We start from the raw sequence: 24,974 nt of genomic DNA, 5'->3' as shown, positions 1-24,974 counted from the left end.
GAATTGCTGCTGCTAAAAAATCGCAAGCTTCGGTTGATAAAGTAAAAGTCTTGCAGCTTATGCATTTAGAAAAAGATGCTCATAAGTATGGCTGTTCCTCGTTAATAAAGAAAAGAACTTTATGAGGCTGTAAAGGCCTTACTGGCAGCAGCTTGTTCAAAGTTATTAATCACAGCCGCTTTCACTATACTGGTAAGCAACAAACCACTAACATTGCTGAACTTTTAGAACCTGTCATTCTCCATAGTAGGTCAGACCAAAGTGCACCTTCAAGAATCTTTGAACCAGTATGCAGTGTCTCGAGATAAGACATGCCATTCCATTGAAGTAGTTGCATTGGTTTGATGTGGCTAGTGTCGCGTCTTCTCAGAAAAAAAGAGGGGCACGTGAGGGCACTTTGACAATAACATCAGAGTACGAGACCTCCCTTTCATGGATGCAACGTTCTAGACGAGACGAACATGCCGAGGTTCCCTTCAAAGAAGCTCCATTTACAAAAGAGTCGCACCCACCGCGTTGCAACTTCGCACTCGAGAAAAACAGCAAGCGAGGACACTTGGCCACAGTACCAAGGCCTGCCAGCAGCCACAGCCATAACTTACCCTCTGCTTGACACAACGGCGAGCGGAACAAAGGGCACAGAGAGTTGCTTCAATTAGCCTTGGTTCCCACGGTGACAAGCAGAGCGGCGTGACGTGCCAGTCTGGAGCGAGCAGACATCACTTCTTCTTGCTCTTACCGAGGGTGAGCGTGTGAGAGGAATGGCTCTGCACTTGCTGCACCAGGACTTTCTTTTCGTTCAGCTGCCGAATTTCGTCCTCGAGTCGCTTGCGCTCCTCTTCGAGCTTGCGTTTCTCTTCGGCGTGCTGTTTCTTCAATGCGTCGAACTTGGCATGCAGCTGAAAGAAATGAAAAGAAAGTCTTCGTTGGGGCTTTCAAAGAACCCCCGACACCAAAATTAAAACCTCAAGATGTCTGTGCAGTTCGATGATCCTGTATACTGGGGGAACTTCTTGCCAATTATTAGTTCTGGTTATCACCTTTAAGATATCTTGATTTGGTTTTTTAAAGCAAGGGCAAGTGCTCATCTGAGTTGGCAGCACATCACCCTGAGTATAACAAAGACTGAGGTCTTGTGTGACGTTTGAAGAGTAAGACGAGTATTGAGAATGACGGAGAACATTTGCGGAGCACGCACAATCCCTCGACTGGCACCCAGTGAGAAATATTGTTCGTCATAAATATTGTTCGCCCCCGCTAAACAACATTTTACCGCGCTACAGAGCTTGCATCAGCGCTCACCGTCAATCGCCGCTGTTGTGGCTGAAGGGGCTGAATTCGCTTATTTTAAAAGCTTCAATGCTCAATTAATGAGGATGACTTGATGAACATGACGGTGCAAAAGGCAAGCCTAGTCTACAGATGATTTCGACCCAAAGTGAAGTGCGGTAAATTCCAAAAGCTGTCACATTTTCTTGACCATACTGTTAACACTTATTAATATTTCAGAAATACGTTTCGAGAGTTGCAATGCACTAATATAAGCCTTAAATATGCATATTTCTTATATCGAATTATCGATATATCTAAGTATTTTCGAATTCTCTTCTAGTTCGATATATATGATTTCAACTGCATATTGAAGCCAAATTGAGGGAAAAAATGTAGGAGAGGATTCCTAAGCATATTCTAATAAGATATAGTAACATGAAAGTGTTTCTATTCATGATGTTGCTTGGTGGGTTGGTATTTCACAGTTGTCTTAGCAAGGATCAGGCAATGCAGAGGCTCAATTGTATTAGTACATGACCTAGCACAACTGAAGTATTGTCAACAACACTTTGCACGTGATAGGCAAAATGTCATTTCCTGAGTCTTTCAATTTCTGTAGAAGGCCAATTGATGTTACAGACAAGGTTGTGCTTCCTTTGAGTCGGGAGTTCCAAATCTGTCTCATAGGCGCCTACATGCAAGAAAATTTGAATTTTTCATGCCAAAAATCTTTTGCGTACAATTTCAGGTCCCAAATTTCGGGTCCAAAACACAGCATTATTTAACCCCCCCCCCCCCCCCTTGTGCCATATCTATCATCTCCATGTTAAAAGCCTCGTTTTCTTGAGCTAAACATTTGCGACTGCAGCGGAGCATAAAAGGCAGCTTTGCTGCAATACAGCAGTGCGACTGTATGTGTCTGAAAATTCAATCGTAGCGGAGATGGAAAAGCAGTTCTGCCGCATACAGGAGTGTAATAAGGTGAAACATTAGAAAAATTTGAAGGAACCACTTTTAATTGGACTGTTGTCTTTAGAAAATTCAACAAAAGCAGAGATTGAAAGACAGCTTCACCGCAATACGAGAATAAAATGAGTGAAGCATAATAAAAATCTGAATGGTTCACGTTCAATCAGACGTTGAGTGCATTTGTCTTTGGGAAATTCGAATAGTTCGAATAGAGAAAATTCCAGTGCAAATCGAATAGCAAACACTATTAGAAAAATATTCGAAATTTCGAACATGCACAAACCCCTAGTGAAAACTTCTTTTTTTTTTTTCATTTATTATACCTTAATTGCACCTCGGAATACAGTTGAACCCCTTTATAAGAGCCACTGATACAGTCAAACCCCACTATGACGAAACTCACAGGGCGCAGAAAATATTACGTTGAAGTGAAATTGTCATTGTAGGGAAATAAAAAAAATAAAGCTGATCTGAGCTAGCAAAATAAGGAAATGTTTATTTTTAAAATTAAAGAAGTGTCCGCTGCTTTCTATTCTTTCCCAGCAGTGCCACGACGCGGTTCACAGACATGCATAACAAGGCCATGGTGAAAACCACGCTGAAACAATGCGTAGAGCCGCTTTCGTAAACGTATCAGTGGTTGCATTAACACGTTAAGCCATCCACCGTCGTGTATCCGACAACGCCGAGATGGAGGCAGGATATCGCGTAGCGGTGACTTTTGCCTTATTCTATACCATTCTTATCATCCATCACTTGTGGCTAGCCGGTTTGGTTGATAATGCGGACGAACAGCTGCTCTGATTAGGTACCACACTGGCCAAGCCCGAATAAAATGATAAGCATTGGAATCGGAAAAAGCATCACTCCGCGGTAGCACGCAGCAGCTGCTGCGTGAAGAAAACCATGAACTGAGCGACTGAGCTTTAGCTTCGCATTGTCAGTGGCTCGAAAGCAAGCCAGTGGCAAAAGCAAGGCCATCCTCCATGCAGCAGGGCAGTCTCATTGCCATCGTTATCGAGCAATGGCGGCGCCCATGCTAGCTCCGGTGGTTTCTGGTGGTGCCAATGCGCGTTTTAGACTTCGTCGACGTATTTTCAGGTTCTCAAAATGCATCAAAGTGTTAAAAGATTGGGTTTCCTGTATAGCAATAAATATCCGAGCCTAGAATTGTCATGAAATTTCACTGAAGCGGGACGGCAGGAGAAAAAGTGTTCGCTGTGGCGACAATATTTATGCATTGACTCCTATGGACCGCTGACGGGAAACCGTGAATTTTTCGGTGTAGTGGAAATTTCGTGGAAGCAGCGTTCGTTGTAGTGGGGTTCAACTGTATAAGAGACAAATGGGTATAAGAGACACCAGCGTACCTACACTAAAATATGGGCTGATAAGAAAATGCATACGTGGTACCCTGCTTATAAGAGACATCTCATATAAAGGACAAGAATAGCTGTCTGGAGCATGCCTGTCATAAAGGGGTTTAACTGTATATGCGAGTCCAAACAACATGTGGGTTTATACTGTATGTTGACGCTAGAAATAACAATCATGTTTGAAATGATTATGATGCATGTGATATCATTAGCCAATTACATACACACACACACGCTTAAGGCTTAGTTGCCCGACGGGTTTTTATGGCATGTAGCAGACTGAAATTTTTAGCTGGCATTGCCAATATATTAAAAAATAAATGGAAAAGAATGCAGCACGTAACATCTTTTAGTATTCTTTCACGTGATCTGCCAGAGAAGCTCCCCTCTTCGTAAATATGTTTCAACAATTTGTACTAGTCTTACATGGCAATAAAAATGATGGAGAAGTTTGATTGGAATGCTTCAAACTGAGATTTCAACCCTCGAAACCCCATTTATGATATTGCTACGACCACAGTAGACATTTGGGGGTTTATTCAAAGAAGGTTAGGATAGCGAGCCCCTACAAGACTCGGCAGCTCGGAGATTTTTGTTTTCTCTACTCGCTTTTTCTTTTCCTTCCTGTTGCAGCACATAAGCCGTATAACGAAACTAATAGAAGAAATTGAGGATGGTTGAGTACGCAATCTGCTATTCTTGGCATACAATGAAGTAATGCGAAAGCTCACAAGTGCTACGCATCAAATCACGTGGAAGCCATACCTCTTTTTCAGCTTCCTTGAGCTCGGCCTCTTTGTCCTTGACTCGAACCACAAACATTTGGCGCATCTCATCCTCCTTCCGCTGCAGCTCCTATTCAGATGAACAACAAAATGTGAAATGCAGCTACAAATTCCAGGAAAAGTGTAGATGAGATGGTACAAAAGCAAGCATTAGGGCAGTCCAGATTTGAATATGCAACCTTCAGGTCGAGTGCACAGACATTGAATAGGGTATCGAATGCTAGCATACGCGTCCTAGCCATTTTTAAGCCTTTTGTGGTCTTTTCAGTACATAAGCTTGGCGGAAACCTTGACAAAATATGGCTTCTAGAACGTGTTAAAAAACAGTGAACATTGCGCGCGCAAGAGGAAGAGAACGAGGAATGGCGCGTGGCACGGGAGGTTTTTCTTTGATCTGTGCCGCAATAAACGGCAGGATCGAGACGCTCTGCTTTTCATCTCTAGATGTATTAGGGCTTTAGACCCGGTTATCTATGATATAAATCTTCGGATTTTACAATATGTTCAACTACAGAAAACTTGCATTTCTTTGTCACAAAAATAACCCTCAATAGCCAGATTGACTGCATGTTAAACTTGTAAAATGCACTCTCCTTTTCAAGCTTTCTATGATGGACCTCACTTTCCCAGGAGCCCTGCCTAGTGGCATTACTAGACTTCCATTTTTGCCAAAATGCTGCAAAAAGAACGTGCAAATGGGTGGAACTTGGGGCAGTATTCATGGCACTCACACTGAGGTGCTCCTGCCGCTTCTGTTCATAGGTCTCTTGAAAGCTGACCGGCTTGTTGTCAGTGCCAACGTCCGAGAAGCCCATCTGCTCCAACCGCATGCGCCGGTACAGCTCGTAGTGGCGGGTGTGCGTCTGCTCCCTCAGGTCTTCCATGTTTGTCCGCAGCAGCATTTCCCGAAGCTTCACGAAGTCACAGTGGTTCTCATTCTCCACTGAAACACAAAGCCACATTACTCATTCTGATGAGCCCAGCCAAGCAGCATGTTGCCACCGAGACCTTCAGGGGCCCTCTCCTTTGGGTACAGTACTTTTTACGTTAACGTAAACTAATACAGTGGTAAAAAGTAGAAGCTCTGCCGCTGCAAAACATGATAGGGATGCTGGCTGCTTTTTAGCCTGTGTCCTCAGAGTGAAGAAATGCGTACATGAGGTTTTAGAACACTTTCGAAACGAGGTTGTTCACAAAGGTAGAAAAGCGATAAGAGAAGTGTTTGTGCAAAGGAAGCGTTCGTGCATTCGTGTTCCTTTGCAAAAACGCTTCTCTTATCGCTTTTGTACCTTTGTGAACAACCTCGTTTCGAAAGAGTTCTAAAACACTCGCTAGTCTTTCATTAAACTCTCACTAAATGGAAATCTGTTAAACAGAACTGCTGCTTAAATGGAACAACTTCCTCTGATATGATTAATTTCATACTTGAATGCTGCAACCCACTTCACCTCTCAGTAAACGGAACTCCTGTTAAATGGAACACATTTTCCCAGTCCCTTCAGGTTCCATTTAATGAGAGAGTACTGTATTTAAGAGGTGAATATTTCTCGCCACAGTGAATTGTTCTCATTTCCCCCTTTCCCTTGTGGTGTGAGGACTTGTTGCGTGTTACCATGGCAAGAGTGACTGGTGCACTGTATGGAGCTACAACAATGGGACGCAAACTTCTACTATGCACATGTTCAACAGTTCAGTCACTGGCTGTCCTGCATAACTAGTTTGCCAGAGACGTGAGAAAATGAGACTCTGTGAAATTTGAGCTGACGGCACGCATATTTTACTGGTGTTCTGAATTTTTAGCAATGAATAACATCGGGCTGCCCACATCTATTAGTGCCTTCCTTTTTGTATTTATCTGCCAGTCCTTCACTCAACGCAATCCGAAAATAAAAAGAAAGTGTTTGAAAAATGATACAGGACCACTTTAAACACTTTTCTGTGTAATAATTGCGCAGCCTTAATAAAAAAAACTTATTGCCTCAATGAATCGACTACCATAAAAATGTTTAGAACCCATCATGTACAGAAATTTGTTACACCCTTTAGGCGCTTCTTCCCCCCCCCCCCCCCCCTTTTTTGTATCAATGAAAGCACCGATAGCTACAAAGGGGATGGGGGATGAGAAGCGGGCAAGAGGCTATGTCTATTTCTAAGCGTGCATTATGACTTCGAGCACATTTTATTTCTTTGAACACACAGCTTAAGTTCAGTGTAATCACGAATGCTTGGGTAAATTGTGGCATTTTACGATAACTTTGCCCCTCACAATGGTCAAATTGGTCAATGGCTGCAGCCTTTGGGTTATGGCGACGTAATTTGGGCTTATGGCATCATTTCTCGTGAGAAGAGTGAGCAACTTATAGCCGACAGAGAATTGTAAATTCTCAGTTGCGTGCTGGTATAATGCTTCAAAAGTTAAAATTTGACAGAGGTCTGTCTGGTTTGGAAGGAATTATCGGTGCAAAAGTGCCACTAAACCAATTGTTCATCAAGAGTAAAAACTTTTTATTTTACAAAAATGAAAAGAAGAAACCTTAATGTTCCAGGTTCCATTAGGGGCCTTCTTCAGGCTTGAGTGCAGAGAACTAGAGAGCAACATCTAGCCTTGTTTTCTTTTCTCCTAGCTGGGGGCCCACACTTGTTCTAAATTACGTGCCGAAGTTCAATGAAATAGACTATTCAGCGGACCTGCAAACTGCTTCACGTTACTGGGTGTTGCCTGGATGTGCCAGGGCTCCACAGAAATTGCTTATGATAATTGGCCTCTAATTCGACGGTGCGAGAGTTGTCAAAAATGATGCCGGTGATATTTCACCTTACTGTGTTCAGTTAGCGCACTCCTCTGTCTCTCAAGCTTGCAGACGTTCCCCTACTGTCGCAGCCTCTCTGAGAAGTTCTGCCCCCTCGCCCCCCCATGAGGCATCACAATCCACACAAGAAATGAGTAAATTACTCCGAGCGCTTTTTTAAGGGCGATCTGTCTTTTGCGTGCAGAAAGGAGCGACTGAGCATGAAAATTGGCTCTCACGTCACTGACTTAGAGGTCAATAAGAATAAGCGGCTTTTTTTGTGAAGCTCTGGTACATCCAGGCAACACTCGGTAACGTGAATCGGTCTCTTTCATAAATTATGGCACGTCCTTGATAACAAGCATGAAAACCCATCACGAAGGAAAGAAAAGAAGGCTATATGCACCTTGTTATTGAAGGCTCTTTGGGCACTGCCGCAGTCCTCTCTGGGCTGTTATTTACATGCGCGACTGCCGAAGCTGTGACTTCGGCTTTTGTACTTGCGTGCAACAGCCCAGAAAGGAGGAGATCCTCCCTTCTGTTAAATGGGTATATCAACTCTGGTACTTTCTGGTCAACCCTAAAGAAGAGTCCAAGTGGGACCCCAAACTTGGTTTTATTTTTTTCATTTTTTGTAAGTGACTACGTATCGGCAGCGTTTTCTGACCATGCTGAACAAGTAAGTGTTTGAGGGAGCCGTTAAAGGCACCCACTAAAGCCCATCGTAGCAGGGCACCTTTGAATTGCACTCTAAGGTACCCAAATATAGGTGTACGTGCAACATGGAGCCCAGCCACAGGGTGAATTAAAAGAGCAGCCTTGTAAGAGCTCATCATAAACTTTTTGAGGAAACTTATTGCAAGTACTGAGCATAGAAAGCACTCGTATAATGTGCACACATTTATTGAAATAATGCAGATAATGTCAGGTGTGCCTTGTGGCAAAAAAAAAAAAAGAAGAAAATTTTGAAGAATATGCAGTTTGCATTTTGTCATTGTCCACATAAGACTCATGGCAGTCTTTTAACTGTTATAGTGTCCATGAAAGCCTACGGTAACCAGGCCTCAAACTCATGGCCACATTCTCGATGAGGTAAAGCGTTACAGTCTAATATTGGGTGTGTAGCTTCCAAGCACCCGCCTGTTGCTCAATCCACATGATATGACAGCTGGTGTGAAACAATGCAACAACAAAACAATGGGACCAAGTATGCAAGTGCACACGTGATTCTTTGCACAATGAAATGACATTGCTGTAGATTGTAAATTATGTGTACAATGTTACACAACTTAAATACTACTCTGTCAGATAGAAAATTTTGTTATGTGAAGATTAACTGTGTTATACTACGTATCAGCCTTCTATACAAAACTTGGGCAAACCAGTAATCTTGTTTCACCTTGAACTGTTCCCCAAGGGTACTGGCGTGCTCGGACCATCTTGTTTCCGACTCGCACAAAATCTGTGCTGCCTACAACAGCCAGTGGAACATGTGCCTGAAATTTCATCACAAGATGCACTTTGTAAAATGCTAGCACAAGGATGAAAGAAGGCAAAATGATCATCGCAATGAAGTGGCACACAGAGGATAGTATTTCAAGGCATAACAAGCCAAGATAGTAACAAAGCACACTTACATTCATGCTCTGATTAAGCTCTGCAGATGCTTCATCGTCTGTTGGGAACTGGTAAATCTGAACTCCGTTGCTGACAAGCTCGCTCATTATCTGACAATCAAAGGAAAAGATTCCAAGTCACTCAGGTTGCAAACGTCATGCAACCTGATTGCAGTGTTCTTTCAATAAAGGCAAGAAACAAACCAGGGCAGTGGCATTTGTGCTGTGAATATGCCTAGATATTCTAAAGGGGTCTTTATTTAGAGTTCAAGCAAAACGTAGACAACATAAATTGTGCATGTACATTATATGTTTTCATATGTTTGTCTGATAACGGCAGTACTTTCCAAGACCATGGTGGAGCGTTTAAGCTGCTTACAGAGAAAAAAAAAATGTGTAAAACAGGATGTCCATGAACTTAATACCGACAGAGATTCTAGTTTGAAAAATGAAGTGAAGTGTAGCTTGACATTGTTACGACAGCTCTTTCCGTGTTTTTCGTGGTTGGTTGCATTAAAGCACAGAAACATTCCTCTTTTCAAATTTCTATACATTATCGTAAGCACACTACCTAGTCCTACAATACATGCAGCAGTACAGTACTAACCAGGAATTCGTGCACACCTAAACAGACAATGCGATTCATATGATATGTTACCTGACAATGTGAAAACCCCGTTTTACAATAAATTCATTTAGTCCCAGCAAAATCCTCTCAGAAAAAATGAGCTTAAAACTTCAATTTTCAACCTTTCTTTGCGCCGAGCCCGCTTCATGCGGAAGCTCTGTGGTACCATCTGAAGAAAAAGTTCTGTATTTACTCAAAAGTTAAACATGTATCCAATTCTTGAGGGTTCAGGGTAAAAATATATCTGAATATATTAATATATATATTGGAAAAAAAAAAGAAGAGAGAGAGCATGGCAAGTAAAATACACCTTCACAGAATAAAAAATTTATGCTTTTGCTAGTTATTTTTCTGCAATGGTCCAGTTTTCGTGGTTATCTGGACACTCCTTGGTTGCATGCGTATTAAAGGACCGCTAACTAGACAGGGTTCATTTACACTGAGTTGCTTAAGATTCTCAGCAAGATAGTCTTCAAGGCATGAATATTTTTTAGTTTTAACCCATAAGAGCTTATCCTGCCCGACACGCACTGTATCTACTCTCTTTGTCTGCGCTGTTTATGTTAAAAGGCCTATGGCATGTAAAAACGACGCAATGCAGCTATGTATATACAGTGAGCGAAAATATCTTTTCTACACATCAGTCTTTATGATGAATGTGCCAGATCCCCAAGCGCACTTAATTAACAACAGACTTGATGAACACAGCTCAATATTGTGCATGAAATGAACCGTGACAAACCCACGAATTACGTGCTCTGTCGCTAATTTATGATGGTAATGACACTGTACAGATTCCTCTTATCGAAGACTGTTACCTACTTGATTTAGTTTTTTCCCCCGATTCTAACCCGCAGGCAATTTTCAGACTCATTTAATCAGAAAGATGTGCATTATGATCGTATTTCCCAATGCTTCTTTTAATTAGGTGCTTGGTTGTCTTTTTGAAAAATAATTTCACCAATGTTCCTTGGAGCAGAGTTGGCTTATGTTACAGGCTACTTCAGGTGCTCTGCACCTGTTATTTGGACAAGACCGGATTCCACAGCCTATATGGCTGGTTTTTAGATCATACAACAGTTTAGCATAGTCCTCTGCAAGTACAGTATAACCTCATCGCAACAGACCCCTAAGCCCAAGATAATTTCAGTTTGTTGTAAAAGAAGTATGTGGGATCCAAGTACTGTTACAACAAACTTTTACGTAAACACTGAGTGGGCCTGTTATAACCAAAGAAAATTACAAGACATAAACCAATTTATCTTCAATGGAAGCATTAAAAAAAACAACAAATTTTTCAAAATCAAATTTTATGCTTTTGTAGCCCTTTCGCTCTGATTCCATAATATTGTGGCGTACATGCACGAAGACGAAGAAGCGTATACGGGGAACGCGCTCGTCGCCCAGAGCGAGAGAGGAAGAAGAGGATCAGGAGGATCTTTAACCAGTCGGCCGCTTCTGAGCTGCCTCTAACGACCTAATAAACGGCCCCTTTCAACGTCTACCAGTCTCTTTCAAACGTAACAGAGTGGTGGAGGAGCTGGGTAAGCGCTTCAACTACGGAACGATCACTGCAACAGCTTCGACGAAGCCGTCGACTTGCCGGTATCCCACCATCTGCCGTGAGTGACTTCGACATGCCCGAAGAAGCAGGCGTTTCCAGGACGGCACCGTCTGGCCCGCCTCTGTACTACCGAATTCCACCGCCCTTCGGAGGAAAAGCCGAAGAAGATGTCGACGCCTGGCTCACCAAGTACAAACGTGTGGGCAAGTCCAACGGTTGGGATGCAGCCGCTATGCTAGCCAACGTAGTGTTCTCCCTGACCGACACCGCACTGGTATGGTACGAGAACCACGAGGACGCACTCACGACGTGGGATCTTTTTGTTGAAGAGCTCAGGGTGTGTTTCGGCGACTCGGTTGCTAGAAAGAAGCGGGCTGAGCAAACACTGTCGCAACGGGCACAGCTACCAGGTGAGACATGCACCACTTACATAGAAGAAGTGTTAAGGTTGTGCAAGGTGGTCTGTGCTACCATGTCGGAAGAAGACAAAGTTGGGCATCTGCTCAAAGGGATCGCTGAGGACGTGTATAATTTTCTAATTGGAAAAGAAAGCCTCAGTTCTGTGTCCGACGTCATTCAGCATTGCCGAACGTTTGAAACACTCAAGATGCGTCGAATTTCGCCCAAGTTTGGTCGGCTGGCTAACGTTACAACTGTTGCCAGTGTGGACACGAATCCTGGCCTCGACCTTTTTTCTGCCATTCGACAGATTGTTCGTGAGGAACTGTCACACCGAGAAATGTCGTGTTCGACAGCTGACCATCGCGAGTTGTCTCTGCCACGCGAGGCTATGGATGTGCCTCCTTTGACCCCATGGCAACCGACGATGAGCGCGGCAACTGTGGAGTACAGCCCAGTCCCACAGCCAAGAATGACAACCAGATTTCCCACGTCGCGGTATGACCGACGCTCTCAGCGCATGCCTCCTCGACACCCGACGTCTCGGTACGACGTACCTGACCAGTACATACGTTACACAAGAACAAATGATGACGCTCGATTCAACGACGAGCGACCGACGTTTCGACCTCGGCCGGTGTGCTATTCCTGCGGTGTGCCAGGCCACATATCGCGATTTTGCAACCGTCGGGTGACTCCTCGGTATCACCAACCATCTGACTTTTCACGACCCTTCGAACAGCCTCATGGTGTCCGGCGGCCGGCCCACATACCACCTGATGACAACTATTGGCCCAGCAACTTCCGCAACGTCTCCCCGGCATCTGACAGGAGTTTAACGCCCCCACCGCGACCTCGTGCTCATCGTTCTCCTTCACCGCTGCGTCGCAAAGCGCCCTCTTCGCCACCGGAAAACTAACCAGCGCGGCCAATGGGGGTGAGGTCGCTGGAAACGTGCTACTGACAGAAATACCTCCTGTGTGTATGTTTAAAAACAGAGTGCGTGTTTTGGTGGATTATGTGCCTGTGATGGCCTTGGTGGACACCGGTGCAACGATTTCCGTGATGAGTGCTTCCTTTAAAGACGTGTTAGGGCGGAAAGTTGTTTTTACCTGGGATGAAACTTCGACGTTCTGTGGAGTGAGTGGAGAGCCGTTGCGCCCTATTGGCGTGTGTAGTGCTGAAGTATTTTTGGGAGGCCTTATGATAACGACAGAATTTGCGATTATTCCTCGGTCGACACATGATGTCATTCTCGGCATGGACTTCTTGCGAGAATGTGGTGCCACTGTAGACTGTCGCACGGGGAAAGTCTTTGTGAGTGGCCAGATGCCGTCAGAACTTCTGGAAACTCCAGCGAATGATCAAACTACGCTGTGTGTCTGTGGCGATACGTTCATACCTGCGTCTACCGTACGTGTTCCTGTTGTTTGTCGCGGAGCAGATTCTGACAGCTTCGATGCGAGCGTAGAACCAATGCACATAAACTGCGTGAAGAAGAATGTGTTGGTTCCCCTTTGTGTGGTGTCGATAGATGGCGGACGAACTGGCCTATGGACTGTAAATTGTTCCTCTGAGCCCGTGACACTACCCAATGGTTTGAAATTAGCTTCGGTCAGCAAAGAACACGCGACCTTATCAGTAATCGAGCTCACAGACGTGCCGGAAGAACGTGACGGAACTGGTTGTCACAATTTGGACGGGGCGCTTATGGCAATGATAAATAAGTCGCTCAGCTCAAGCGAGCGCCTAACTTTAATGAATGTGCTGTTGAAGCACGCTTCGGTATTTGACTTTGCACAGAAGGGCAAAGTAATCCCTGTCCCCCTGTCTCGAACGCGCCATACCATCAACACTGGCGCGGCAAGTCCGATTCGCCAAAAACCATATCGTGTTTCCCCGTCAGAAAGACAAATTATCAACGACCAAGTGCAGGAAATGATGCAAAAGGGAGTGGTACAAGAGTCAGCCAGTCCGTGGGCAGCACCGGTAATCCTTGTTAAGAAGAAAGATGGATCTTGGAGATCTTGCGTCGACTATCGCCGACTGAATGCCGTGACTAAAAAGGACGTATACCCGCTGCCCCGTATAGAGGACGCAATCGACTGCTTACATTCGGCCTCTTATTTTTCCTCCGTAGACTTACGATCCGGTTATTGGCAAATTCCGATGCACCCAGAGGACAAGGAAAAGACTGCCTTTGTAACCCCTGATGGGCTCTTTGAATTCAACGTGATGCCCTTTGGACTGTGCAATGCACCGGCAACGTTCGAGAGGTTTATGGACACCATTCTGCGTGGCTTGAAGTGGAACATCTGCATGTGCTACCTCAACGACGTCGTCATCTTTGGCCGCACGTTCAGTGAACACAACTCTCGTCTGGATACTGTTTTGAACTGCATCCGAAATGCTGGCCTAATTTTAAATTCGAAGAAATGCCACTTCGGAGACCGCCAGACGCTTGTGCTCGGGCATCTCGTTGACAAGGATGGCATCCGCCCTGACCCCCAGAAGACAGCAGCAGTTGAGGCGTTCAATGCGCCGCGTTCCGTCGAGGAGCTTCGTAGTTTCCTGGGGCTTTGTTCGTACTTCCGCCGCTTTATTCCGAAGTTTGCCGACGTTGCGTATCCTCTCACATGCCTCTTACGAAAGGACAATTCCTTTGAGTGGACTCCGGAGTGCGAATCTTCATTCCGTCAATTGAAGTTTTTGCTGACGTCACGACCCGTCCTTCAGCACTTCAGTCCTTCTGCTCCGACAGAGCTTCATACGGATGCTAGCGGCATAGGTATTGGAGCCGTCCTAGTACAACGTTACGGCGACCGCGAACACGTCATCGCATACGCAAGTCGCTCCCTAAGCAGGCCGGAACAAAACTACACTGTTACGGAACAAGAATGCCTGGCGGTATTATTTGCAATTCAGCGGTTTAGGTCTTACCTGTACGGACGCCCATTCACAGTCGTAACCGACCACCACTCGTTGTGTTGGCTTGTCAACCTTCGTGACCCTTGTGGCCGCCTTGCGCGCTGGGCCCTCCGGCTACAAGAATACAGTTTTACCGTCGCTTACAAGAGTGGTCGTCGACATGCTGACGCGGACTGTCTTTCTCGTATGCCACTTAGCACAACGGACTGTGAATCCGATGACCTTGACCAGCTTGTAGCGTCTGTGTCGCCTACGTTCCCAGACTATCCCAGTTTCAGAGCGGAACAGCAGAAGGACGCTAAACTAGCACCACTATTCGCCGCTGCATCCGCTTCCGCTAGTGCACGCCGTTTCTGTATGCGTGATGGACTGTTGTTCAAAAGGAACCTCTCCAGCAGTGGCGCACGTTTCCTTCTAGTGGTCCCGGAGAGCCTGCGGACCGTTATGAGTGTCATGCACGACGACCCTACATCTGGACATTTAGGTTTGGCGCGGACGCTTCACCGGACTAAAGAGCGCTTTTATTGGCCTGGTATGCAAAAGTCCGTTGAGAGTTATGTGGCAAGCTGCATGCAATGCCAGCGTCACAAACGTCCATCAACTGGTCCAGCTGGTCTTCTACAACCGATGCCTACTTTAAGCGCACCTTTCGAACAAGTGGGGATTGACTTTCTGGGCCCCTTTCCAAAATCGGCTAAGGGCAACCGATAGATAATTGTTTGCGTCGACTACCACACACGCTACTGCGAGACGGCGGCCGTCCCCTCCGCAACTGCCAGTGAAGTCTCGTCGTTTTTGTTACAGTACGTCATCCTCCGACACGGCCCACCTCGCCTGATTATCAGCGATCGTGGCCGACAATTCACAGCGGATGTCGTGGAGGAGCTACTCCGTTTATGTGAATCCCGCCTGCGTCACTCGACACCATACCACCCCCAAACTAATGGGCTGACGGAGCGTACCAACCGCACCATTGTCAACATGTTGTCTATGTATGTCTCATGCGACCACAAGAACTGGGATGACGTACTTCCGTTCATTACTTACGCGTTCAACACCGCGAAGCATGAGATTACAGGCTATAGCCCTTTCTTTTTGCTTTATGCACGTTCGCCCCGGCACACAATCGACACAATATTGCCTTTCTGTGACCACGACAACGTCACTGTCGCCGAGACTCTCTGCCTCGCCGAAGAGGCGCGTCGCATAGCTCGACTACGCACATTGGCGTCGCAAGACAAAGCTAAGGCACGCTATGACATTCATCATCGACCAGTGATTTATCGCCGTGGTGATCTGGTGTGGTTGTGGACTCCGATGCGCAAGCGCGGGTTATGCCAAAAGTTTTTGGCCACTTACGATGGACCTTTTGTCATTGTCGACAGACTTACAGAGGTCAACTATGTAATAGCTCGTCTCACAGCGAGTGGTCGACGAGCTGCCAAAACTCAAGTGGTTCATGTTGCCCGCCTGAAACTTTACACGCCACGACAACTTGACTGACTCGTCCGGCGGCCTTCGTCTGCGCGGAGAGGAATGTGGCGTACATGCACGAAGACGAAGAAGCGTATACGGGGAACGCGCTCGTCGCCCAGAGCGAGAGAGGAAGAAGAGGATCAGGAGGATCTTTAACCAGTCGGCCGCTTCTGAGCTGCCTCTAACGACCTAATAAACGGCCCCTTTCAACGTCTACCAGTCTCTTTCAAACGTAACAATATCATCTCTGAAAATGTACATAGAAGTGCTGCAAAAAAGTTTTTGCGCCTGCCAAGGCGGCAAAAATTATTGCGAAAGTGGCAAAAAAAGTTTTTCAAGAAATTATAGCTCCCTGATGGCACAACCTGGTGCCAATATCTCAGGCTTGCTGTAAAAGCATTTCATATTTCCATGTTTAAATTCCCCATTTCAGCTAGTCTTACATTCAGATACAAGTGTACAAGAAAATGTTTGAAATTCATTTCAAGACCCTTACTGGCTGCTTTTGCCGTGTTTCTCTAGCACGTCTCGTCATTGGTCTGACACTCACTCTGAGAAAGCGTCATCTGCCGCTTGTGCATCGTGAGGTCATGGCTGTCGGAAATTGGACTAGTTGTGATGTTTTTGCACGCGTTCTGTGTTCACAGGTGGAACATAATTTAGAACACGTATATGCTGTAGTTAAGGCAGCTGCAAGCGAAAATTCAATAATCGGAGGACGATAGTGAGCCAAACATGTCCCAAAAGTCGTACAGCACGTCTCGGACCAACTTTGATAGCACTGACAAATTGCGCCCGCTGTTAGAGGTTCTGCTTATCAGCACCTCTGACCTTGTGATGATGACCCTTGCAGGACAACTCCTTGTACTCATGACCGAACATGATGTCATACTCTGAATTTGAAACATCGAGCACTGCGGCCACACACATCACATTGTGCTTTTTGCTCAAAGTTGTGACTAGGCCCAACTCCGCTACGAACTTTGCGGGCGAGCTAGCGGATGTGTGAAAGTTGAGAAGTCGTAATGTGCTTCATCAAAAATATCGAATTACGTCGCCCGCTTTCTCTTTGGAAACGTGGACCGGCTGACCAAGCTCCCTACGCAGCGGCGGCAGCGGTTCGAAATCTTGCTAGCGGTTAGAAATTTTGCGCGTCAGCACCCCAAAACGCAAACTAAACACGCTGTGCTGATTTTTCATCAACGTAACTTCACATAACTGATTATTAACAAATCATTGACTGGCATAACGATGCCAATTGGTAGGCAGTATCGGAATGTCTGTTGTAAGCAGATCCGTCGTAATGAGGTTAGACTGTAGCATGATTGGCGTACCACCGGAGTGAAAAAAACATGAGGTGTCAAGAAAAGCATAAAAAATTAACCTTAATCTTGAACCTCTGCAGCTCTGTCTTGGATATAGTGTCTGCCTTGGCGATGATGGGAATGATGTTCACCTTGCTGTCCAGCTTCTTCATGCACACAAGGTCAATAGACTTCAGCCTAATGGCACACAAAAACAAAGTGTCAGGCGATGACAGCAAGTGGAACTCCAAAGCTTTATAAGCGCACCCTCAGATTGCATGAATGCTAGCACAGTACACGTTTATATATATAAAAAAACCGTTCCAATTTAGCCCCAAGAAAAAAAAAACAATCAACACAAATGTAAAGACCAAGCCCAGATAATTGTTACAAAGGTGAAATTCTAAGTACGACTGGCAGCATAGTCAACTCAAACACTCCACCGTGTCGCCTGGACTAGCTTCCAACGGACTCCAGCACCACCAAGCATTGAACAAGGTATGCTTGCAACAGCTTACAACAACGCTTGCAACAGCTTACAACAACTCGAGCATGGGTCTATTTCAGTGCTAAATTTTTGTTTCTCGTCTACATGACCAGCGGCCCAACTACATTTAATTGACAGGCCTGTTTTGCAGTGTTTTACTTGTTGCTGCATTCGCACACACGACAATGAAATTCATTGCCGTATGCTTATCTCTGCTATGAACCATTGCGTGCGACGACAAATGCACCTTTCGAGTATAGAACTTTAATGCCATATCTTCAGTGCATCCTGAATACAACAAGAAGGCAAACACTAGATTGCGAGAACAGTCCAATCTACACTGTCTGAAAAATTAATGAATCAGAACATGAACTACTGTATGCAGCATTTCACATTTGTTTACTGCAAAACTTTTACAAATGCAATCAACCTAATTTTGCTCTGTTTTTCGAATATATCATTTACTTCAAGCACCAGCTGTGATTACAAACTCGAAAGGTGCGCCAACAGTCACATGCAATTCATTGCCAGCATACCACAACAAATTTATGGGCGAAAGCTGACATGCCAATTTTATCCACCAGTCAGGCAGAGGAGAAACAGAAATTCACCAGGGTAATCAACTTGTGCTCCATCTATTGTAAGCTGCTGCAAAAATACCATGTCCAGCACTTGGCGACGTTTCCGTCAGTAGAAACCGATCGAGAGCACATGACCCGATGTTCTAGTTGAATGTGCTGATGGCTGTACAATCTCATAATGAGGTTTGAAGCAAATGAGACATGAGGTGATGAAAAAAAAAGGGCGCTACTATATGTACTTTCATATGCAGACCGTGGTGCACAACCACCACATTCCAGCACATTTCAACATCTAGAACCACAGGGTTGTGAACATATTGGCACTGTAAGCCTCAACAGATGCCAGAATGGTTTTTATAACTAAAGCAGAATTCTAGAACTGACAGTAGCAAAAGCCTGAAGATAATATATGAGCGATGAATCTAACGAGATGCCCATCCAGAGATACAGTATACAGCAGTAACCAAATACACACTGAAGAAATTTAAAGTTTTAGGGCAGTTCCCACTCGCCAAAATCTTTTATCAACATTAAAGATGAACTCACACATCGTACAGTTTCTAGTGACGTCTCGAGACAGGTGTTTCACAGATGCGTGCTATGAAGCGGCCTTTTACTCGCATCACCGTTCCTTACCCTAGTCTTATACTTATATAAATAACGATTAGGTTACTATGTCCCAAAACTTACCCATGCCCGGTGGGGCAAATGAAGTACAGACAGGCATGGATGCGGGTATCGTGGTACAGCGACAGGCAACGCTTGATCTTAAGCTCTTCCTGAAGGTAGTTTTCAAATTGGGCATTGATGTAGTCCACAATGGCTTTGAAGCTATAAACACAGAGAGTGCGCAAAGCATGGAAAATAAAACACATTATTACAGGAGCACTGAAACAAAAATTGTGCAGTCGATAGACTATCAACAACTTATGACGACTGAAAACCTCGTTTGCACGAGTGCACAACGGTTATTTACTTAGAGACATTTTTAGAATGACCAGTCTCAATTTCAAAGAGCATTCAGCTAGGAACAAGCAGTTTTGGGGGCAAGGCGGACGCAGCTGGTCACGTGACCACACAATACTGTGATGTGGGCGCCACACTGACAGCAAGCACAACCAGCACACACGAAACTTCAGGCACGGTGGAAGAAATAACAGGTAGCGCAAGCACAAAGCATGGGCGAGCAACCAGCCAGCACAAACTCGTGACGTAGGTTTGTTTACACTGCTCCTGCATTGATGTCGGGGTCCTGAGAGGCTCCACATCTCCTTCAGTCACACGGCGTGCACAATAAGATTTGCTTTAAATATGTTTTAGGCTATATTTACCCTTGATATCTTGTAGATGTTGTGTAGGTCTCCCCATAAATCTATCCAGCTCATTATCTCACCTTCGAAATTTTGTGTTTAGAAGAGGCCAAAGATTACTCATAATGGCAGTGCTTGCCATTACACTTATGCAATTTCCCTGTGACAGTACTCCAGGGGTTTTCGCGAGAGTACCATACTTTGAGCTTCAAACCAACTTGTTTGCCATTTCCTAGAGTCCTCTATCCCTACCAGACAACCCAGAATAATAATAATAATAAAAAGAACATACACAACAGCCATGAAACTACTTAACAGAGAAATGAGAGCACAACACTTTTGGAACTTCACATTCTCGCTTAAAATATGCTGGCATAGTCTTAGAGGGCTACTCCCCAAGCCCTATGAAATGCATCTGTTATGAAGAAGATACACAAAATTCAAGGAAAAAAAAAACAGTAACAAAATGGCACAGGCCACCATTTAAACTATGTTTACACAATGAATGCCGTAAGGCACTGTTGATCATAAGTGAGCAAAAAGTGTGGAGCTCATTCAGTTCAGACTTGCACAAGAAATATGTATTTCGTGCAACCACAACCTGCCACAGGCTCGCTATATCTTTCTCAACTGAACTCTCATTTGAACTCGAACCAAGTAAAATTTTTTAAAATGAATTTACTGGCTCAGGCTTACAGAAATATTATTCGTACGAACTCATTCAGCCCCACAGCGGGGTACGAGCAAGTCTTGGTGAGGTGACACAAGAGTGCGTTAGCGATAGTAATTACTGCTGACTGGGCAAGACGGTGCATGAAAAAAATGGTATTGCTTTAGCACAGCTCAGTTTGGGCATAAAAGAAACATGCTATACAGTGAAGAAGTGGGAAAGAACAGAGAAGCACTCACACTGTCGTCTGTTTCCCCCCCCCCCCCTTTTTTACCGTATAGCATCTTCATGCTCAAACTGAGCTACGCTAAAGTGGTATAGTAATTACTTCTTTGACTATGATGCCAATCATGATCGTAGTCAAAAAGGGTGCTTTATTCTCATCCTTCCCCCTTAAATTTGAATGAAGGGGGTGTTTTACCCTCTTCCCCCAAGAAAATTGCTGGCTACAGGCCTGCTGTCAATGCTCTCTTATGCAAGCATCTCAAGTAATCTGTGCTCTATGTGGCACCTCTTGGTGCTTACATTGATTAGTTGTGATGCAGTAAGGAAGTTTCTTTAGTAAAAGATGGGACTAACACGAGATATTTCAATGACGAAGCTTTCAAAGCTCAAGGTAAAAAGTCTGTCCATGCAAAAAAATTCTCCGCACCACTGCCTAGCAAGGATAAAGCCACAGGTGTTCACCACCTGGGCTTAGGCTCGCCTAGCAGCGCATACACCAAGGAGCAGCCACCGCCAAGCCACTGACGGGAGACAGTCTGCGCAGCCGCCAGGCCTAGTTTGCCCAGCGCAAGCCGAGTACGAGCGACGAAAGGCGCGCTTTTACTGGAGGTACCACAGCCAGGTCTGCATGAGAGTTTGTGGCACTGAAGTTTGCACATTCTTTCAAGGCCTGTGGCAGGTTGTGGTTCGGCTCTACTCTGTCTACGCCAGGGAAAGACCTAGCAACAGCCACGAAGGCAACGTTACATGGTTATATGCAGACTTAACTTTTTCAATCAGAAACTTCCAGTGCAAGAGTTTGCACAGGGTAAGTACAGGCATAGAGTTTCTCTAATAGACACTAAGGGGAACTCTGGCGCTAGTGTTTATGGGAGCTGCCACTTATGGCACTTCAAGGAGCATGGGAATTATGGGTAGCACATGGATTTGCCTAGTCTTCGTACTTCACGTACCTTCTGGCTTTACGTGGCTTGAAACTGCTTTGTCACGAAACAACAATCAGCAAATGTTCGATAGTTACGTTTTACCACCTTCACCTTTTAGGATCACCAGTTCAAATCGGCACACAAAGTTCTAAACAATTTGTTCTTTAATTTGAAAGAAAACCGAAACACAGTAATAAACGAAGCCACAAGTGCGATTTACTGCCCGCAAGCGTGAGGACTAGGCCAATCCATGTCATACCTATAATTCTCATGGTCGCTGAACGATCGCAGCGCCAGAGACCCCTCTAGTTAAAGGGGCCCTGCAACAGTTTTTGAGCATGATCAGAAAATGCTGCCTATCAGTAGTAGAGGCTCCTAAGAACACGCGAGCCAAATGTTATAGTGCAGCACGCGCCCTGGAATTCACAAGAAATGATCAAAGTCAGCTAAAATTGCCTTCTGTTCCCTCAACAAATGATGGAAGACGATCAAAAATCACACGTAGAATGCCCATCTATCAGCCATTGGCTGATTTGAACACAGCGCACTCGGTCGTTACAGAGATCACCGTGAGGGGCCGTCACTTGTCAATGCGTGCGTGTACAATCGCACTGAAAAAGCCGTGTATTTGAAGATAAAAGTGCTCAAGGTACACAGACTCAAAAGTACTCAGACTCACAGCGCGATCAGAAAATTGAGTGAATCAAACAGTCGACTCGTGAACGAGTTTGTTGACCTACACGGTTGACCCAGAGGTCTACAAATCGAGCAGTAAGCTTTTGTCAAGTTAGAAGAACTGAACTGTCCAGTTATCAGGACAGCAAAAGACAGTCAATGTCAACACAGGCCTTGTAGCCCTTTGCCTCAGCTAATGCTTGCAAGCAGTGTGCCTTTGCAGGGTTTTCCCGTGTGCCAAGGTTCAGGGAGTAGCTCTCATTTACAGGATGCGAAGAGGCTTGTCTCTTCTTCAGTCTGCTCTTTGTATTTAACTTTGCAGTGCGCTTCCAGAAGCAGTAGTACGTCACAGTGAATAATGAATCAACAACACTGGTGCATTCTAAGTAGTGCGTATTGCTTGGGGCATTCATGCATACAACATTCACTCTTACTTCAAGCGTTGCAACTCTCTCAAAAGGAAAGACAAGTTCCTTAATATTCAAAATTTTAATGCCTTCTCAGCTAGACAGCCACTTGTTATTTTGGACAATGCTCACCAATCAATTTTCCACGACAGCCATTCCAGAGGTCATTCACAGTGACAGACAAACAAAACAAACGATGAGAACAAACCTGTCTTCCTTGTTGATTTGGTCCCCATAGCCAACAGTGTCCACAATTGTCAGCTTAAGCCTTACATTGCTTTCTTGCAATTCTGAAAGGTGCATAGTGATACTCATAAGCAGCATAGTGCTACTACTTAGGACTATCTACTATACAATTTAAATTGATGAATGCTTCACAAACAATATATATTTACAAAAATACTGCCAGGCACACTCATGTAACAGCAACCTCACACAGCGCTTACATTCATACAGACAAGTAAGGAACTGTGGTACGACTAGGCTGTGAGGTTCGACAACTCAAAATTGCCGAATAAGCTGTCAGGGTTGCTGTAGCGGATGCTTCCTGTTCAATCTTTATTAATAAGGTTTTTTAACATGCACCCAAGGTATGATACAAATGTTTCTTGCATTCCCCTTTCATCAGAATGAAGCCTGAAATATAACTTGCAACTTTATGATCAGTAGCACAGGATCACAATCTCTGATACACCTCAATGCAGACCATTGTACATACCCACATCAAATTGTACTATGAAACAGTGCACAAGTGAGAAAATCCTGAAGGTAGTATGTGTAGACCTAATGTCAACCTTACTCTACCGTTCCCATAATTGCCATAGTTTGATAAATGAGCATTCTTACCAAAAGTCTTTGGTTTCAGCACCACATTGGCTAAGTTGTGTGGGCTCTGTGTTGTTTCAAATGAACGGTTGAACAGAGACTCCATTAGGGTTGACTTCCCTATGCCTGTCTCACCTGCGGTAGAAAGCATGTTAGAAGGCGGGGTAAGTCAAGGCCAATTTCATAAAACAATCACTGCCTGTGGAGGTTGATGACAACATCTTCTGAAGATGAGAACACAGATTTAGGTAAGTGGCAGCACCTGTTACAGAGCGCCTAATGAGAAATTTTCACAACCATCACCCCTTTGAAAAGATGAGAGTATTTAATGATATCACTTGCAGTCATTTATTTATTTATTTATAAATACTGTAAACTCTCTATTGAGGGTCATTACAGGGAAGGTACGACACACTGTACAAAGTAGACAGACAGCTATACATGTCACAACGATAAACCAGGTGTACATTATACAAACCAATAAAAGCTCTGCTATGTCCAAATGAAAACACAAACCCATTTTTCCAAAGTTGTTTCTCTCTCTCCCAATACAACAGATAAAAATTGCAATATTCTTTAAAGTAAGTATAATAAAGAACCGAGACAGTCAGAACTGTTATTTGAGACCAGGTAGGAGCATAGGCCTAGCCAGCGAAAGCAGCGACAACGTCCGGGCCAAGCGTCTCGTGCTTAGCACTGACGATGTGTTTGCCGAGCTTTGCATGACCCACTACTTCTTCATTACATATCTCCGACTCGCTGAAGACGGAGCCAAGTAGGTGTTCTAAGGTGCCGTGAGGACAAGTGGTTCGTGATACGGTTTGAGACGATCCATGTGTACGATTTTGTGGCCTCGGCGACACAGGTCTGGAGTGGGCGTGATGGGTTCGATAAGGTAGTTGACAGCGGAAGTTTGCTCTATAACGTGATAAGGCCCATGGTACCTGCTGACAAACTCTGTAGAGGTACCAGGAGCAGCAGTGCAGAGGCACCCACAGCCAAACAAGAGAGTTGGGCGAAAATTGGTGGTGGGACCGTCCATCGCCGAAACGAAATTTCTGTAGCACTTGTTCTTGTGATGTAAGGGTGCAAGCTAATTGCCGACATTCTTCCGCATACCTAGCGGCTTCGGAAACTGGTGTGCCTTCAGATGAGTCGGGTCGGCAGGGGAGAATGGTGTCGATTGGACATGATGTCTTGCGACCATAGAGTAAAAAGAAGGGAGAAAAGCCTGTCGTCATTTGAGGAGCCGTGTCGTAAGCGTACGTTACGTAGGGAAGGATAAGATCCCAGTTGATGTGGTCGGAGGCGACATACATAGAAAGCATGTCGCCAAGAGTGCGGTTGAAACGTTCGGTCAAGCCGTTTGTTTGTGGGTGATATGCGGTAGTACAGCGGTGAATCACATGGCATTCAGCAAGAAGTTCTTGAATAACATCCTTGAGAAAGACACGACCTCGGTCGCTCAAAAGTTCATGTGGAGCGCCGTGACGCAGAACAAAACGTTGCAGCAGGAAGAAGCAACGTCACGTGCCGTCGCGGCTGGTAAAGCGGCCGTTTCTGAGATGGTCAATCGCTACAATAATCCAGCGATTCCCAGCTGATGTATATGGCAGAGGACCATAAAGGTCTATTCCAACCTGGTCGAATGGTCGCACTGGGCACTGTAACAGCTGCATTGGTGCAGTAGGACGGCTAGGATCGTGCCTGCGACATTGACACTGTGCAAGATCGCATGTACTTTTGAACGGATGTGTACATG

At 44.9% G+C, this 24,974-nt stretch overlaps 1 protein-coding gene across 1 annotated transcript in view; it reads right to left on the bottom strand.

Annotated features, from left to right (window-relative positions):
* Nucleotides 1-237: 237 nt before the first annotated feature.
* LOC119170218 (septin-2) overlaps nt 238-24,974 on the bottom strand; it is a 29,293-nt gene continuing 4,556 nt past the window's right edge. Inside the window, exons 3-11 of the mRNA XM_037421308.2 lie at nt 23,234-23,347; nt 22,596-22,677; nt 18,865-19,005; nt 17,187-17,304; nt 8,829-8,918; nt 8,591-8,687; nt 5,134-5,345; nt 4,383-4,472; nt 238-899 (exon numbers count right to left, since the gene is read on the bottom strand). Coding sequence (XP_037277205.1) covers nt 720-899; nt 4,383-4,472; nt 5,134-5,345; nt 8,591-8,687; nt 8,829-8,918; nt 17,187-17,304; nt 18,865-19,005; nt 22,596-22,677; nt 23,234-23,347 — 1,124 coding nt within the window. The 3' untranslated portion in view covers nt 238-719. The remainder of the gene's footprint in view (nt 900-4,382; nt 4,473-5,133; nt 5,346-8,590; nt 8,688-8,828; nt 8,919-17,186; nt 17,305-18,864; nt 19,006-22,595; nt 22,678-23,233; nt 23,348-24,974) is intronic.

This window comes from Rhipicephalus microplus, chromosome 2 (genome assembly GCF_043290135.1).
Source record: "Rhipicephalus microplus isolate Deutch F79 chromosome 2, USDA_Rmic, whole genome shotgun sequence".
Lineage (NCBI taxonomy): Eukaryota > Metazoa > Arthropoda > Arachnida > Ixodida > Ixodidae > Rhipicephalus > Rhipicephalus microplus.
The sequence above is the reverse complement of the archived record's forward strand: the minus strand, read 5'-3'. Positions and strand labels throughout refer to the sequence as shown.